At 37.0% G+C, this 15,919-nt stretch overlaps 1 protein-coding gene across 2 annotated transcripts in view; it reads right to left on the bottom strand.

The window, feature by feature from the left end:
• The window catches only part of Pex13 (peroxisomal biogenesis factor 13), an 88,031-nt gene that overhangs the window by 69,012 nt on the left and 3,100 nt on the right, over positions 1-15,919 (bottom strand). Inside the window, exon 2 of one of the 2 annotated variants that reach the window (XM_090381179.1) lies at positions 4,839-5,362. In XM_090381179.1, coding sequence (XP_090237305.1) covers positions 4,839-5,362 — 524 coding nt within the window. The remainder of the gene's footprint in view (positions 1-4,838; positions 5,363-15,919) is intronic. The other variant, XM_090381180.1, reaches the window with a different exon arrangement.

Here is a 15,919-nt window from a genome sequence, read left to right as displayed (position 1 = left end):
CCGTTAATGTTAGTACTACCCCACAGAGTGTTATGTCCATTAAAGTCCCCAAGAAATAATAAAGGGGGAGGCAATTGCATGACGAGATCAACAAGGTCTTCCTGGAGGATGTCAATACCAGCTGGTAAATAAAGAGAGCAAACAGTTAATAAGAACCCCACTTTAAGGCGAATTGCTACAGCCTCTACGTTGGTTGTAAGTTGCAAAGGCTGAAAGGGAATCTGGTTGCTCACGAGGATTGCAACTCCTCCATGAGCAGGACCGTCCCCAATTCTGTCTTTACGAATGATCGTAATGTTACGTATGGTGGGGTCATCATTCGCCTTTAAATAGGTTTCCTGTACACAAAAGCACAATGGCTTGTACTTTTGTAGAAGTGCCTTGATGTCATTAATGTTTTGTCGGAATCCACGACAGTTCCACTGTAGGATTTTAGCCATTATTTTGGCTTGGTGAGTCCATCAGGCGGCTTCCGAGGTGCTGAGGGCTTACTTTTATCAGTCTTGGATTTGTCTTTTTTGGTGAAGAAAGGGCGCTGTCCTGTGTCCATCTCTTCCTCTGTAAAGAGTTCCAAGACTGAATCGTCATGTACCTCCTTTGTTTCGACATCCATTTTTTCTTGTCCTGGCATGGGCTCTTGATTTTTTTGTACTGTTACTTTAGTGCTCGCTTTTGATAGTGCTTGAGCACTGGGAGGTACCGATATTGGAGTGGCAGCTGACTGAGATTTCTGTGCTGGTTTTACTGAACTTAATAGATAGCGGGCAATGGGCATGAATGACTCTTTTTGGTGGCACAGTCATATCCATTTGGGTGCCAATCGAGCATTTATTGGATACCTTTTTGGCGTATGTTGCTTTGCCGCTACTTACTGGTTTAACTGCTTTCCTGGCCTCTTGGTATGAGATGTTAAGTTCTACCTTTAGTCGTTGTATTTCCTTTTCTTCCTTCCACCGCTGGCAAGCTCTTGAATATGCAGGGTGTTCTCCATTGCAGTTAATACATGCGGCTTTTGTAACTGAACATCCAGTTATTTCGTGGTCCTTTGCACCACATCGAGCGCATGCAAGGGAACCACGGCAGGCCATTTGCGAGTGTCCATATTTCTGGCATTTGAAACACCGTAAAGGGTTCGGAACATATGGACGCACGGGGCAGTTTATGTATCCAGCTTTAATCTCATCAGGAGATTTAGGTGAATTGAATGTCAGGATAATGTTTCTGGTTTTAACCAGTTTCCCTACGCGCACTAATTCTTTTGACGGCAATAACTCCCTGGGACTTCAATTCCGAGCAGGTTTCCTCCTCGGTAACGTCGAGAAGGTCCCACTCTGAAATTACACCTCTCGATGAATTTAGTGTTCTGTGTGGTGTCACGGTTACAGGGATTCCTCCGATTGATGTTACTCGGAGTAGATGTTCAGATTGCCTGTCATTTTTAGTTTCAATCAAGAGATCCCCAGAACGGAGCCTCTTAACTGATTTGGGTGAACCAGCTAACCCATCTAACCCTTTCTGTATAAAGAAAGGTGACATTTTACCAATCAGTTTTTCGTTGGTGGAGTGCATGATTAAAAACCACGGGATAGGCCCTGATGGTAGTTCAGTCCGCTGGCTCTTTGAAGCAATAGTGCTGTCAGTGTCTATATTTTCAGATAGGGACCGTGTTGGGGCCCCTGAAGAAATAAGTTTATCAGGATACACGGAGTTTTTTAAATTGTTCAGTGCCCGGGCTCCCCACCCACCACGGAGCCCAAAGGGACGCCCACTACCCAGCATGCAATAAATGCGCTCGGGAGTGGAATGCCAGGGCTACCCAGACACTATACCCGCACCGCCGCCAGCCTGAATCCTGTCCCTCGGACTATGAGGGTAGGGGCGTGGCATTGACACGGTTGACCCTCGCAGGCGAGCCTACTAGCCGATTGATCCTAGCCGGGCCTTCCAGGACCACTCGTCTTGTTGAAGCAGGGGCCAAAGTGGTGTATTGAAGCTGGGCCCCTCAACCACCAGGATCCCCCTTTCCGAATTTCCACGGGTCGCAGCGCACGGCAAACACGCCGGATTCCATTGATGTAAGCCTGGAACCTGGGCTGTAGGCGTTGGATCCCAGTGATGCTAGTCTGGAAGTCCAGCAGCGTCACTGGGAGGTCCCCTCACCACGTACAGGTGCCCACGTCGAGGGGCCAGAACTGGGAAAACTGCTCATTACTTTGATTGAAATATATAAAACTTAAACTGTCATACTTTGATAATTTTTTATTCTTGATTTGATTGTTCAAAAGCACTACTACTACAAAATATTTTTCTCTCAAAACTATCAGTAGAAGTGTCTGAAACAAAACTGATGGTTAAAAGGTGTTACCCTTCCTATAAATAACAATTCACATCCAAAAGTTAGGGGGAGTTTCAGCAGGAGGGGAAACCCTGAATCTTCATGTGTGATTCTGATAACATGCAGAATTCTTTTGTAGATTTTTAGTTATATGCTGGAATAAGAAGTCAGTTATCATAAACAATGCCAAGGGCATGTGCATGCTCAGTGCTGGTCTTCACTGTGATGGAAACAGAATAATTGTAATATGAGGGCAAGAATGGCGAGTATCCATAAAATGGACCTCAGCTGTTTCATGCGCCACATCCAGAGATTCTTTTCTTTCATAAAAGTTATTCCAGAAAGTACAGTCACTGCTTTGTTTTATTTAGGGCTTGAAATGGAAAAGTTAATGAATGAAAAATTGTTCTACACAATACATACATGATATACATTTTACTTTTCTTAAGTTAGTCTTAAAGAAAACCTATTATATTCAGCATAAAATTCATAATGTAACACAGTTCAGTTGTGGACATTATTCCTTTATGTCCTGATTCCCATTTCCTTGTTGAATTACATAAGTCTAAGGTAATAATGGTGTTAATCAGCTAAATTAAATCGTAAATTACTTCAGCTAACATTTAAGTCATACTAGCTATAAAGTTCAGTTAAAAATCCTAATAACTAATACCACTTAATCTTATTTAGAATTTCAAAATATATGAAGAATCCAGAATTATACGGCACAATTCAACATTATGTTAATATAAGTAATTTTATTAAAGTTAAAACTTAACATTAAATATTAAGTTTTAATACAGCAGACATTAAAATAATAACACAGCTGCAAGTTGTGTCATTCACAAAAATGCATGTGAGCATCTTCAAAGACTGAAGTACACCTGACTATCTAAAGGTAGTAAGGTGGCCTTAATAGACATCTACAAGACAAATAATGTGACATTAAAAATTAATGGATCAGCAAACAGAAACTGCACTCTAAAGCAATCTGTGTAGAAGAAAGGAAGAGAGTGCTAAGAACCTACTGTATGTACTTTCTGTATCATGTGATGACATATCACAGCAATTTTCTCACAGTTGCTAGGAAATCATCAAATCAACTGATGAGAGAGATTCTCAAAAATTGCTATTTAATTTTCAAAATTTGGAATGGTTCAACCCTTCATGACTATTGACAACAATGTGAAAGGGGTACTGCACACTGGATAATGATTATCAACCACTGAGTATCTTTTTTTTTTAACTGCTCCAGGCTTCATTGTACAGTCATGGTAATTCATACAATGAAATTTATTCATTATCCCAAATAAATTCACAGAAAACAATGAGTACCTATTAATGAACCAATGATACCTAGGGGCTCTCATCTGGTGATTATGGGCTTGGCACACCCAGGGGCCTGAGCTGGATATCATCATTCTTCTCTTTCTTGGTGATTCCCTTCTACTTTTAACTCTCTCTCTCTCTCTCAGAGTAACTCGGGAATTTTTTTTTTGGCTGGTGAAGCATAAGCCTCAGGCTCCCTTACTACTACTACTATAATAATATATATCAGTGGAATGGAATCCATACATATTCTGTTGGATTTTGTATGGAAAGGTGGCTATGTATCACAGTAAATGAAATAATGAGTGGCTTCTTAATATTTTATAACTGACAATTCCCAGGATGAATGGTATTCATCAGAAAAAAACTGAAGTACAAAAAAAATACTTTCCCAAGAACATACAGTAGAATAACTTGCAAAAAAGAACAGTGGAATAATATCAGAAAGCTAACAGAAGCTAACTTCACAAAGTTGAAAGCTTTCAATTTTTAAACACTGGTATATTGACAATACACTGTTTAAAAATTGAGAATAAGTAACAAAATATTAGCAAACAGCTTCAAATTCAGATGAAATAAGTTGCACCTATTTTTCTATTAATTTCCCATATCTTGCCTCTGCCTGAGTTCAACTGAAAAAAAAACTATAAAAAAGTTTTTTATAGTTTTTTTTTTTTGTTAGAGAGAAATGAAAAGTGAATAGTATGATAGTTGCAACTGTGCTTGGCGCCTCCGTAGCTAGGTGGGAAGGAGCAAGCAGTGCGTAGCACACGCTTCTTGATTAGACCGGGGTTCGAGCCCGTCACCACCAAATACGGAGGATGCGGAAAGGTCAGGGAATGACCACCGCATATCCCGGAGCAATATGGCCTTAGTTGCTAATGCTCCTAAAAAACAAACAAACAAACAAACAAGCAACTATGCTTATGTGAATTAACTATAACTCAAAAGTGATATCTCTTCAACAGCAGACTGCCACACAAGAAAGCCTGGAGTGGAAATAAAATAAAAACAAAGAAAGCTTGGCACTAATTAATTAATAAATACCAATAATACCAGAATAGTGTGTATCTTATATGAAATCATTGTACTTATACCTTATATGATGCCACTAAAGAATTACATCAGATGTAGATAATTTTAAGTAAAAAAAAAAAAAAAAAAAAAAACTTACTTAACATATATAAGAGTTTTTTACAGAGCCAGTGAAGCGTCTTAATTAAGGACAATGTGGCAAACACTTGGCCAAGATGAGCCTTGAGGCGTGAAAAATGGTCTGCTACTCCAATTACTGCACGAAAAGAACTGTAGACTGCATGATACGTTGATTCTAGCATCATACTAACTGATGCTACAGCATGCACAATTGATTCTATGGACTGGAATGCTGGACGTGAACTTTCTTCAGCCAGTCTAACAAAATTATTGTCATTGTAGTAATCTTGACCATAGCTAATCCTATTATTGAATCCATATCCTGGAGCAGAGTACATACCGTAAAATGAGTTATATGGGTTGAAATTATTATATCCCATATTATATCTGGGAACTGTCAGACTTTCCTGTGGCTCAGGTCGTGGAGGAATGGGTGGAGGAATAAGAGTCATTTGGGATCTCATGGCATCCCCAGGTGGCAATGATCCTGTTCCAGTCACAGAAGAGTGAAAGGAAGGACGACTGGTGTTCACCACTTCAGTCCTGAAAAATGTTCCATAATATGCAAATCATTTAATCACTATTATTGAAATATAAAACTAGTTTTTTTTTATATAATCATCTTATATTGAAATCAGAAAAGTAATTAGCATATTAATTACACACAAACTACTGGTGTTATATGGGCTGCAGTACTAAGCCCCTGAAATGCTGAGATGTACAAGGGCCAATCAGAAATTTCTCTCTCCAATGTCTTTCCTTTACATTTGTAATTTTAAGTGATATTTATGGTGTTCAACATATATTTTCTTTAATTTATAATATAAAATTTGGTATAAGTTAGCAGGCTGCAGTCCCAAAGCGAAGGAAAAAAGCAGCAATTAAAGGAAACTTGTGGCTTATAAAAGAAATAAACTTCTGTTACACCTCTTCCCCATTTCCCAATTAATATCTTTGGTCATTTATTTATTTATTTTAGTTCTAGAAACCATATCTTATTTAAAAATTTGGTATGCCTAGTGTTAAACTTTATTATTATTAGCACTGACAAATGATGCAAGGAAGTAAGCTTTAAGTTAGTATAATTGACATACTAACTTCATTGACTCTTTCAAGCTTTATTTCCTGTTTGGTTAGCAAACAGGATATAAAGCTTGAAATGAATATTATATATAGTTTGCATCTTCCTTGATCTATTTTTTCAAGTTTTTCATGTAAAGTATACAACAGGGTATTAGATAGTATGAATCAGAGCTGTAATAATATATTGAGGTAAACTCCTCTTATTATTTTACTAACAACAGGGTATTATACTGTGGTTATTGTACTGAGCCTGGTTTTGAATCCTTAACGGATACATAACTCTCATCAATACACATTAAAAGATTCTATTTTATTTCTAGCACTCACTGACGCTATGACATTAAGAGTAGAGATCTGCTGACTTACTTAAAAAGTACACTAGAACTTCGATTGTCCATCAGGATATGGAACGAGACTATGATGGATAATCGAATAGACAGATAATAGAATATGTACATTAAAACATTATAGGTACAATTGATCGTGTCATCAAACTTGTTTATTTTATTTCCTAATACATAACCTAATGAAATTTAATTAAACTTTAATTATTATTTATTTTTTACTGGGTCATCAAAAAATCATAGTACAGATATCTACATTCATAGTTATTTTAATATTAGTAAATTAATAAGAGGAGTTTACCTCAATATAGTACGTGGAACACTTCCGTATGATACCCTCCAGAAATTAAAACGGAAAAAACGAAAAAATCGACAACTTACCGGTACATTAAAGTAAAATATAAATAATTAAATAATCAATTTAACACAATTCAAAATCAATTCAAAACAATTAAAATTCAAATTAACGCAATTAAAAGAATCTAACGAAAATAGAAATAAGGAAAATCGTTTTGAATATTTTCGTTAGATTCTTTTAATTGCGTTAATTTGAATTTTAATTGTTTTGAATTGATTTTGAATTGTGTTAAATTGATTATTTAATTATTTATATTTTACTTTAATTATTTATATTTTACTTTAATGTACCGGTAAGTTGTCGATTTTTTCGTTTTTTCCGTTTTAATTTCTGGAGGGTATCATACGGAAGTGTTCCACGTACTATATTGAGGTAAACTCCTCTTATTAATTTACTAATATTATTATCAACGTAGAACATATTGAGTATTTCAGCTCTGATTCATACTATATAGTTATTTTAAATATTTTGACTTACATTGCTCTAATAATGTCATAAAAAATTTTAAAATAAAACAATATTCACATACATACAACATTGTTCTAATGTCATAAAGAAATTTAAAAGAAAACAATATTACATAATTAAATTTCTTTTCTAAAAAAGACAGTCAATTTATTTTGTTTCATTACCCCTCGAGCCTTTTGGGAGGCAATGTTATGAATTTTATGCAAAAGTAACACTTGTGTAGCATTTGCTTCTTCTTGTACCTCGAACCACTCAATGCACTTCGACAGCATAATTTCAGCTTCACAGTGGCTAATTATGTTTGTTGTTCCATCAGCAGCAGCTTTTTCTTGTTTCAAAATCATCCGAAATTGTCATCACTCTTTGCACAATTTCATTGTCATCTAAAATTTCAGTTTCTTTTGGAATGGTTTCTGTATCACTTGAATATATTTCTGGCCACAACTTATTCCAACTTCTTCATATTGTTTGAACTGGAACATCAGTCCAGGCATAAGCGATATTGAAAATTGCATCTTTTATAGTGCAGCCTTTCCAAAACTATCACATCTAATTTATTTTCTGCCGAAACAAGTTTTTGGATGAACATTTTGCAATGATGACGTTTCATACTCTCAATCACATCTTGGTCCAGCAGTTGAATGAGAGATGTCGTGTTTGCTGGCAGAAAGTGGCAAGATATTTTGCCATCATCACTTTTTAAATCACATAAGAGTATAAGATGAGTAGGCACATTGTCCATCAATAGCATTGCATATTGTGGTAAACCTTTTGATGCCAAATGTGATCTTACACATGGTACAAATATTTTATGAAACCAATTATGAAATATATCTTGGCTTATCCACGCATTGTTTTGTGAGAAATATTTAACTGGCAAAGCATTTAAATTAATATTTTTAAATGATTTAGGCTTTTTGGGTTTTCCTATAACCAAAGCCAATTTATGACTACTGCCGGCATTAGCACATATCATTATAGTGATGGAATCTTTTTGCATCTTATATCCTGGTGCCATATGTTCAGCCATTTAGGCCAGTGTCTTTTGAGGTAGTGCTTTCCAATTACGGCCAGTCTCATTGCAGTTGTATATTTGGTCTTTAACCAAACTTTGATCAGCTATTTCCTTCTGTAGTTTTTCACAATAAACAGAAATTGCTGCTCTATCTGCACTTATCTTCTCACCCTGGATCGACAACTGTCAAATGCCATGGTGAAACTTAAATTTGTTTAACCATCCAATGCTAGCCTCAAATGAAGGATCTCCGCCTGGTTTTTTATTGATTTCAATGGCTTTTTCGATTATTATAGGTCCCGACAATGGAATTCCTTGGCTATGTTTTTGAACAAACCAGTGAAACACTGCAATATCCGATTGTTCATTTTTAGCAAGCTTAATTGTTTTAAGACGTTTAAACATTACCATCAGTGGTTTCCATTTTCAACACGTGGTGTTCAATTTGTCTGCATCACACTTTATATCACTTACTGTTGTTCTTCCTATTCCATAATCCAATGCTATACTTGTAGCACTTGCACCTTTTTTTAGATGATTGATTATTTCAATATTTTATGATAATCCAACACTAATCGTTTACGTTTCTCTGTCATTTCAATGGGTTAAACTAAATAAAAATTAGTAAAATATGGAACAAGAGGTTAAAGTACAACCGTGTACAGTGAGTTGTAAACAAAGATTGAGTGACACAGGGCACCAATATCATAATGCATTACGGTGTAGTGGGGTAAGTGACAGTTAACATAGACTGACGGTAAATAGAGTGATGGACAATCAAAGTTCTATTGTACGTGGCAATGCTGAAGAAAAGTCGTGCATTAGGGTTGAATTGAGTGTGTGAAATTCTATAGAGGCACGATAGCAAGGAGTATATGACAAGAGCTTTGTCAATCAGTTAGACCATGGAGAGATTGTGCAAGACCCATGACAGAATTTTTATCATTGTGGTCTGTGCTTGTTAACAGGTAGACTGCTTCTACAGGATTGGGATACACGTAAATAGGAAGGATGCAAGAATACTTGCTGATGCAATCAAGACAGTGAGAGGTGGATGTAGGAAAGGATATGGAATTTGAATGCTAGCTTGGTGATACACAGACTAATAAACTGACAATAGCAAACACAGAGATGAAAATGATTCTTGCACGGTTTATACTGGAAGGTGCAGCAGCCTGGAAAGCAAGATGCTGGAGATTTCAAGAACTCCTGGGAGTGATCATAGAACAAGTAAATACATGGGCTGGATTCAGGCAACTAAAAGTAAGAACAGGTGCATATATACTCACCCCAGGGGCTCACATCTGGTGAGTATCGGCTTGGCACACCCAGGGAACTGAGCTGGATATCATCATTCTTCTCTTTCTTGGTGATTCCTTTCTGCTTCTGACACACACACACACACACACACACACACACACGTGAATTTTTTTAGCTGGGGGTGCAGAATAAGCCTCAGGCTTCCTTGCACCATATGGCTAATAATAATAATAATAATTGCATGTACAACAATGCTAGGAGTACAGTAAATAAATTTGATAAATTTGAAGAGCTGGTCAAGTCATTGAATACAGATATTGTGGGAATATTAGAGAAGTGGTGTCCACTCAGATATAAATGATGTAGAATTTGAATATGGGGAGTATAATGTGTAAAGAAAGTTTAGAAAGGATGGGAGGGGGAGAGGTTATTAGCATTAGCAGTAGTTGAGTCATATAATGCAAGAAAGCAAGCTTACATAGCATCAGCCAAAAAAAAAAAAAAAAAACCTAATTCCCATTTCACCCATCCAGTCACTCTAAATGTTTGTCTAGTTCAGCCTTAAATTTATATAAGGCTGAACATCTGGTTGCCCCTCAGACATGGAAGCCTGTTCCAGCAATCAGCCACCCGTTGGCTAAAGACAAACTTCCGCACATCTATTCTACAACTGTCTTTCCTCAATTTGAATCTATGCCCCCCTCAGATTCTCAGTCTGAGCAAGTGAAAGTATTCCATCAGCACTGAGCCTGCTCAAACAATTCAAGGCCTTATACATCTCAATCAGATCACCTCGCAGGTGCCTAGTCTCCAGATGCTGCAACTTGCACTAAACAGAATTTAAAAACTGTCTGAGACCTCTATAGTCACCTTTACGAAAACAAAAACCCTTCCCTTTACCCTTGATCATAGTTACATCTTTAAGTAAATCCCACATTAGTACACTCTGATCACTGTCACCTAGTGGTTCTTTTATCTGCAAATTCCTAATGCAGGCATCATCACTGCTGATAATCAGATCAAGGGTATTACTTCCGCTGGTTGCCCCTCACACATGTTGCTGCAGAAAACAATCCTCCAATAAATCTGCAAAACTCTTGCTAGTGTGCAAATGACCAAAACCCACAAGTGCCAGTCAATATCTGGAAAGTTAAAATCCCCCATTACAAGACATCTGCACAACTGTTCATTGTACTCATCAGAATCATTAGGCCTATAACATACTCCTACTCTCACTTTCCCTTTCCCAGTGTTTATGTTACACCAAACAGACTCAACATTGCACTGTCCACACATATCAACTGGCACTTCGTTAGATTTTGTGTGTTTCTTAACTAACAGCATAACCCCTCCACCCTTCCTACCCTGTCTGTCCTGTCTGTACACATTGTACTCCCCAAATTACAATTCTGCCCTGCTTATATCCGTGATAATATGTCTGCCTTTGATATCTTGATCAACACTTCAAATTCAACAATTTTATTTACTATACTTCTAGCATTAGTGTACATGCACTTGTTCTTACTCTTAGGTACCCTAACACAGCCCATGTAGTGACTTGTTCCATGTTGACTCCCAGCAGCTCTTTAAATCCCGAGCAACCTACTCTCTAGGCTGCTGCTCATTAGCATTAACGTTAGTAAAGGCATATGATGCAAGAAAGGAAGCTTATGCAGCATCATAAAAAAAAAAACTGCTCCCATTTCACCCCTCTGTTCGTTCCAAATACCTGTCCAGCTCAGTCTTAAATTTATTTAGGCTATCAACTTCCACAACAAAAGATGGAAGTCTGCTCCACCAATCAACTACCCGCTGGCTAAAGACAAACTTCTGCACATCTTTCTACAACTGTCTTTCCTCAATTTGAATTTATGCCCTCTCAGGTGATTATTCTGGGCAAGAGGAAGAATCCCATCAGCATTGAGCATGCTCAAACTAAGGCTTTATACACCTCAATCAGATCACCTCGCAGGTGCCTAGTTTGCAGACACTGTAATATGTAAAATTTAAGCCTTTCTTCGTAAGAGCAACCCTTTGTTCCACTCACTAATCTTGTTGCTCTTCTCTGTACTCGTTCCAACAGCTCTACATCCTTCTTATAATGAGGCCTCCAGACCTGTATATAGTACTCAAGGTGTGGCCTTACCATTGCCTTATACTAGGTCCTTTTTCATTCTCCACTACCATGAGTGTAGTACCACCAAGTTGATGTGTTACTATGGGGTTACTGCTACTCATATGAAGTACTTTACATTTGTCAATGTTGTTTGTTTGTTATTTGGTTTTTAGGAGTATTAGCAACTAAGGCCATATTGCTCCGGGGATATGCAAATGTCATTCCCTGACCTTTCCGCACTCTCCGTATTTGGTGGTCACGGGCTCGAACCCCAGTCTAATCAAGAAGCGTGTGCTACGCACTACTGCTCCTGCCCACCTGGCTACGAAGGCACCTGCCGACTGGGCTAGCCGGGTGAGTAAAGTGCCTGCCTGGCAACCCAAAGGTTGCGAGTTCGAATCCCGCCTCAGGCTTGGATCAAAGTACAGTAAACCCCCGCTATTCGCGGTATCTGTATTCGCGGTTTCGCATATTCACGATCGCTGATTTAATATAAAATGAAACCTAAAAAAAAAAAAATGTGAATTTTAAAGGGCCGTGAATATTTTCCACCATAAAAAAATATGGACGTGGCTAAAATTATCTTTCCCTGTCAAAACAGTGCTCAGTGGGTGGGGAGAGAGGGATGACAAAATCGCGAGCGTGGATGTTTCTCGCTAATCCTTGTTCAGTATGTGTTATGTGCTTGTCATGGAAGGTTTCGTCGTTTGCTTTTAATTTATACGCTTATAAATTGAATAAATTTATCAATTTATAAATTGATATGATTACAAAAGTGATAAATCTACCGTTTTGCAGTTTAAAACAGACTTTTTCGAGTGTGTTAACGGAAGAAAGTGACTTTAGTGTGGACAAGTTCTTTCTAACCCGTACAAAAATATGGCTACGAATAACAAGGGAAATGTGAAAATATCAAAGAAGGTGATGACATTAGTGAATAAAATTGAGTTATTAGATAAAATTTCTAATGGTGAAAGTGTCTCCTCAGTGGCAAAACATTATAAAATCAATGAGTCAACGGTACGATCGATCAAAAAATCGGAAGAAAAAATCCGCCATGGTGTCCGTGAAAACGCGCTAATTGCTTAAAAAATTTGCTCTGTAACTCGTGATGTTAAATTAGGAAAAATGGAAAAAGCTTTAATCTGTGGATAGAAGACTGAACTCAAAATAAAATTCCATTAAATTCACTCATCATTTGTGAAAAAGCAAAACTCCTTTATCAACACTTGAGTGAAACTGGTGATAGCACTGGCGGGATAAGTTATTTTGCTAGCAAAGGCGCTGGTTTGAAAGATTTGTTTGAAATTTCTAATAAATATTACATTTAACATTAAATTGTTCCTTATTTTCATTTCGATGCCACATGCTTGCATTTCACTATGTACTGTCTATGTACATAGTCATATTATGCAGGTACATATAATACATATATAGACAAAATTTTAGACTAGTTTTTCTTATATATTTCATACGTTGGAATGGAACCCCTTTATTACTATGGGAGCCATAACTCAGTATTCGCGTTTTCGGTATTTGCGACATTTCTCAGGAACATAACCCCCGCGAATAGTGGGGGTTTACTGTACTGCAAAAACCTTGGGAGGTGCATTATGGCCACAGAAGCCAATGCGCCAACAACTACCCAAAAAAAAAAAAAAAAAAAAACGGAGGTGCCTTTGTCAATGTTAAACCTCAGATGCCACCTCTCAGCCCACCTGCTGAACTAGACCAGATTCTGTTGCAGTAGCATACTATCATTACTGTCATTAACAACCATGCCAACCTTCATATTGCCTGCAAAGTTAGACATTAATCCTGATATACCTTCATCAATATCATTGATAAATACAGAAAACAGCAACGGGCCCAACACTGAACCCTGGGGGACTCCACTAATAATATCAGTCCACGAAGAGCAGTGTCCACTGATTACCACTTTGTCTTCTCCACTCAAACATCCTTTTATCTATTGTTGCAACTTGCCCTTAATACCATACTGATCCAGTTTGTACAGTAGTCTTCAACGTGCCACAGTATCAAAAGCTTTCCTAAAATCCAAGTACAACAAATCCCCGCTATTCGCGGGGGTTACGTTCCTGAGAAATGTCGCGAATACTGAGTTATGGCTCCCATAGTAATAAAGGGGTTCCGTTCCAAAGTATGAAATTTATAAGAAAAACTAGTCTAAAATTTTGTCTATGTATGTATGTATTATATGTACCTTCATAATATGATTATGTACATAGACAGTACATAGTGAAATGCAAGCATATGGCATCGAAATGAAAATAAGAAACAATTTAATATTAAATGTAATATTTATTAGAAATTTCAAACAAATCTTTCAAACCAGCGCCTTTGCTAGCTAAAAAACTTATTCCGCCAGTGCTATCACCAGTTTTGCTAAAGTGTTGATAAAGGAGTTTTGCTTTTTCATGAATGATGAGTGAACGTAACGGAATTTTATTTTGAGTTCGGTCTTCTATCCAAAGATTTAAAGCTTTTTCCATTTTTTCTAATTTAACATCATGAGTTATCAAATTTTTGAAGCAATTAGCGCGTTTTCACGGACACTACGGCGGATTTTTTCTTCCAATTTTTTGATTGAGCGTACCGTTGACTCATTGATTTTATAATGTTTTGCCACTGAGGAGACACTTTCACCATTAGAAATTTTATCTAATAACTCAATTTTATTCGCTAATGTCATCACCTTTGATATTTTCACATTTCTCTTGTTATTCGTAGCCATATTTTTGTAGGGGTTAGAAGGAACTTGTCCACAATAAAGTCACTTTCTTCCATTAACACACTCGAAAAAGTCTGTTTTACACTGCACAACGGTAGATTTATCATTTTTGTAAGCATATCAATTTATAAATTGATAAATTTATTCAATTTATAGCATATAAATTAAAAGCAAACGATAAAACCTTCCATGACAAATGCATAGCACATACTGAACAAGGATTAGCGAGAAACATCCACACTTGCGATTTTGTCACCCCTCTCCCCCACACCCACTGGGCGCTGTTTTGACCGGGAAAGATAATTTTAGCCAGGCCCATGTTTTTTTATGGCAGTAAATATTCACGGCGCTTTAAAATTCACATTTTTTTAGGTTTCATTTTATATTAAATCGGTGATCGCGAATATGCGAAACCACGAATACAGATACCGCGAATAGCGGGGGTTTACTGTATATGATATCAAAATTATTTTTTGCATCCAGTTCCTTTGTGATCACATCATAGTATCCAATCAAATTTGTCAGACAAGACTTCCCCTTAACAAAACCATTCCCTGAAACAGAAGTTAAACTAACAGGTCTGTAATTACTCGTGTCATCCGTTGATTCCCCCTTTGTAAATTGGGGACACATTTCCACATCTCTAGTATATGGGGCCCTCTGACATCCATTTATGCCCAAACCTTGAACAGTATTTCTTAATTGATATAAAAAGCCTAGTAGCTTCCAAGATTAATTCCTTGAATGATTCCCATTTAGAATTTGCTTTTGGTAACATCACCAGTTGGTTCCACTGTATAGAACTTAAACAATCTGTGAGACCACTGTAGTCACCTTTATGAAAACAAAAACCCTTCCCTTTACCCCTAATGGTAGTTACATCTTTAAGTAAATCCCATATCAGTACGTTGTGATCACTGCCACCTGGGTTACTTTATCTGCAGATTATTAATGCATGAAGAATCACTGCTGATAATCAGATCAAGAGTATTACTCCCTCTGGTTGCCAGTCTTTTATGTTGTTTGGATAATTATTCCTAGTTGGTTTCTCAAATACTTCTCAAATAATAAGATAATCTAGGATTACTTTACCTAAGTGTAAAACCTTATAGATTTCAATAATTACACATCAAATACCATTTATGATCAATTAAATAATTGAGTGACTTGCTGAAGCAACTACTTTGTTTATTACTGTTAACCACCTTCCAAACTTTGTGTCATAAATAACTATCAAACTTGATATCTTTCATTACTAATACTAATATTATTAGTATTAGTAATGGCCGCATGGTGCAAGAAAGCCTATGGCTTATGCTGCACCAGCCAAAAAAAAAAAAAAAAAAAAAAACCCGAATAAAACAATGATAAAAAATAAAAATAATAAATAATAAAAGAAAAGGAAATTAAATCTATCATCCTATGCACTTCCCTCACCCGAAAGTACTATCCAGATGACCTTTGAATTTCCCCAAACTGTCAGCCTCTACCACCCATGTAGGCAACTTATTGCAGTAATTTATAACTCGCTGGCTAAAATAAAACTTCCTGCAGTCCAATCTAAACATTTCCCCCCCCATAACTTGAATTTATGTCCTCTAGTTGTAGGATCATTTATAATCTTGAAAATTTCGTCCTCATTCATTTTACTGATGCCTCTCAGAGCGGGGCCTCCGTAGCCAGATGGGAAGGAGCAGCAGTGCG

Source organism: Mastigoproctus giganteus, chromosome 9 (assembly GCF_048544385.1).
Source record: "Mastigoproctus giganteus isolate SK-2022 chromosome 9, ASM4854438v1, whole genome shotgun sequence".
Lineage (NCBI taxonomy): Eukaryota > Metazoa > Arthropoda > Arachnida > Uropygi > Thelyphonidae > Mastigoproctus > Mastigoproctus giganteus.
The sequence above is the reverse complement of the archived record's forward strand: the minus strand, read 5'-3'. Positions and strand labels throughout refer to the sequence as shown.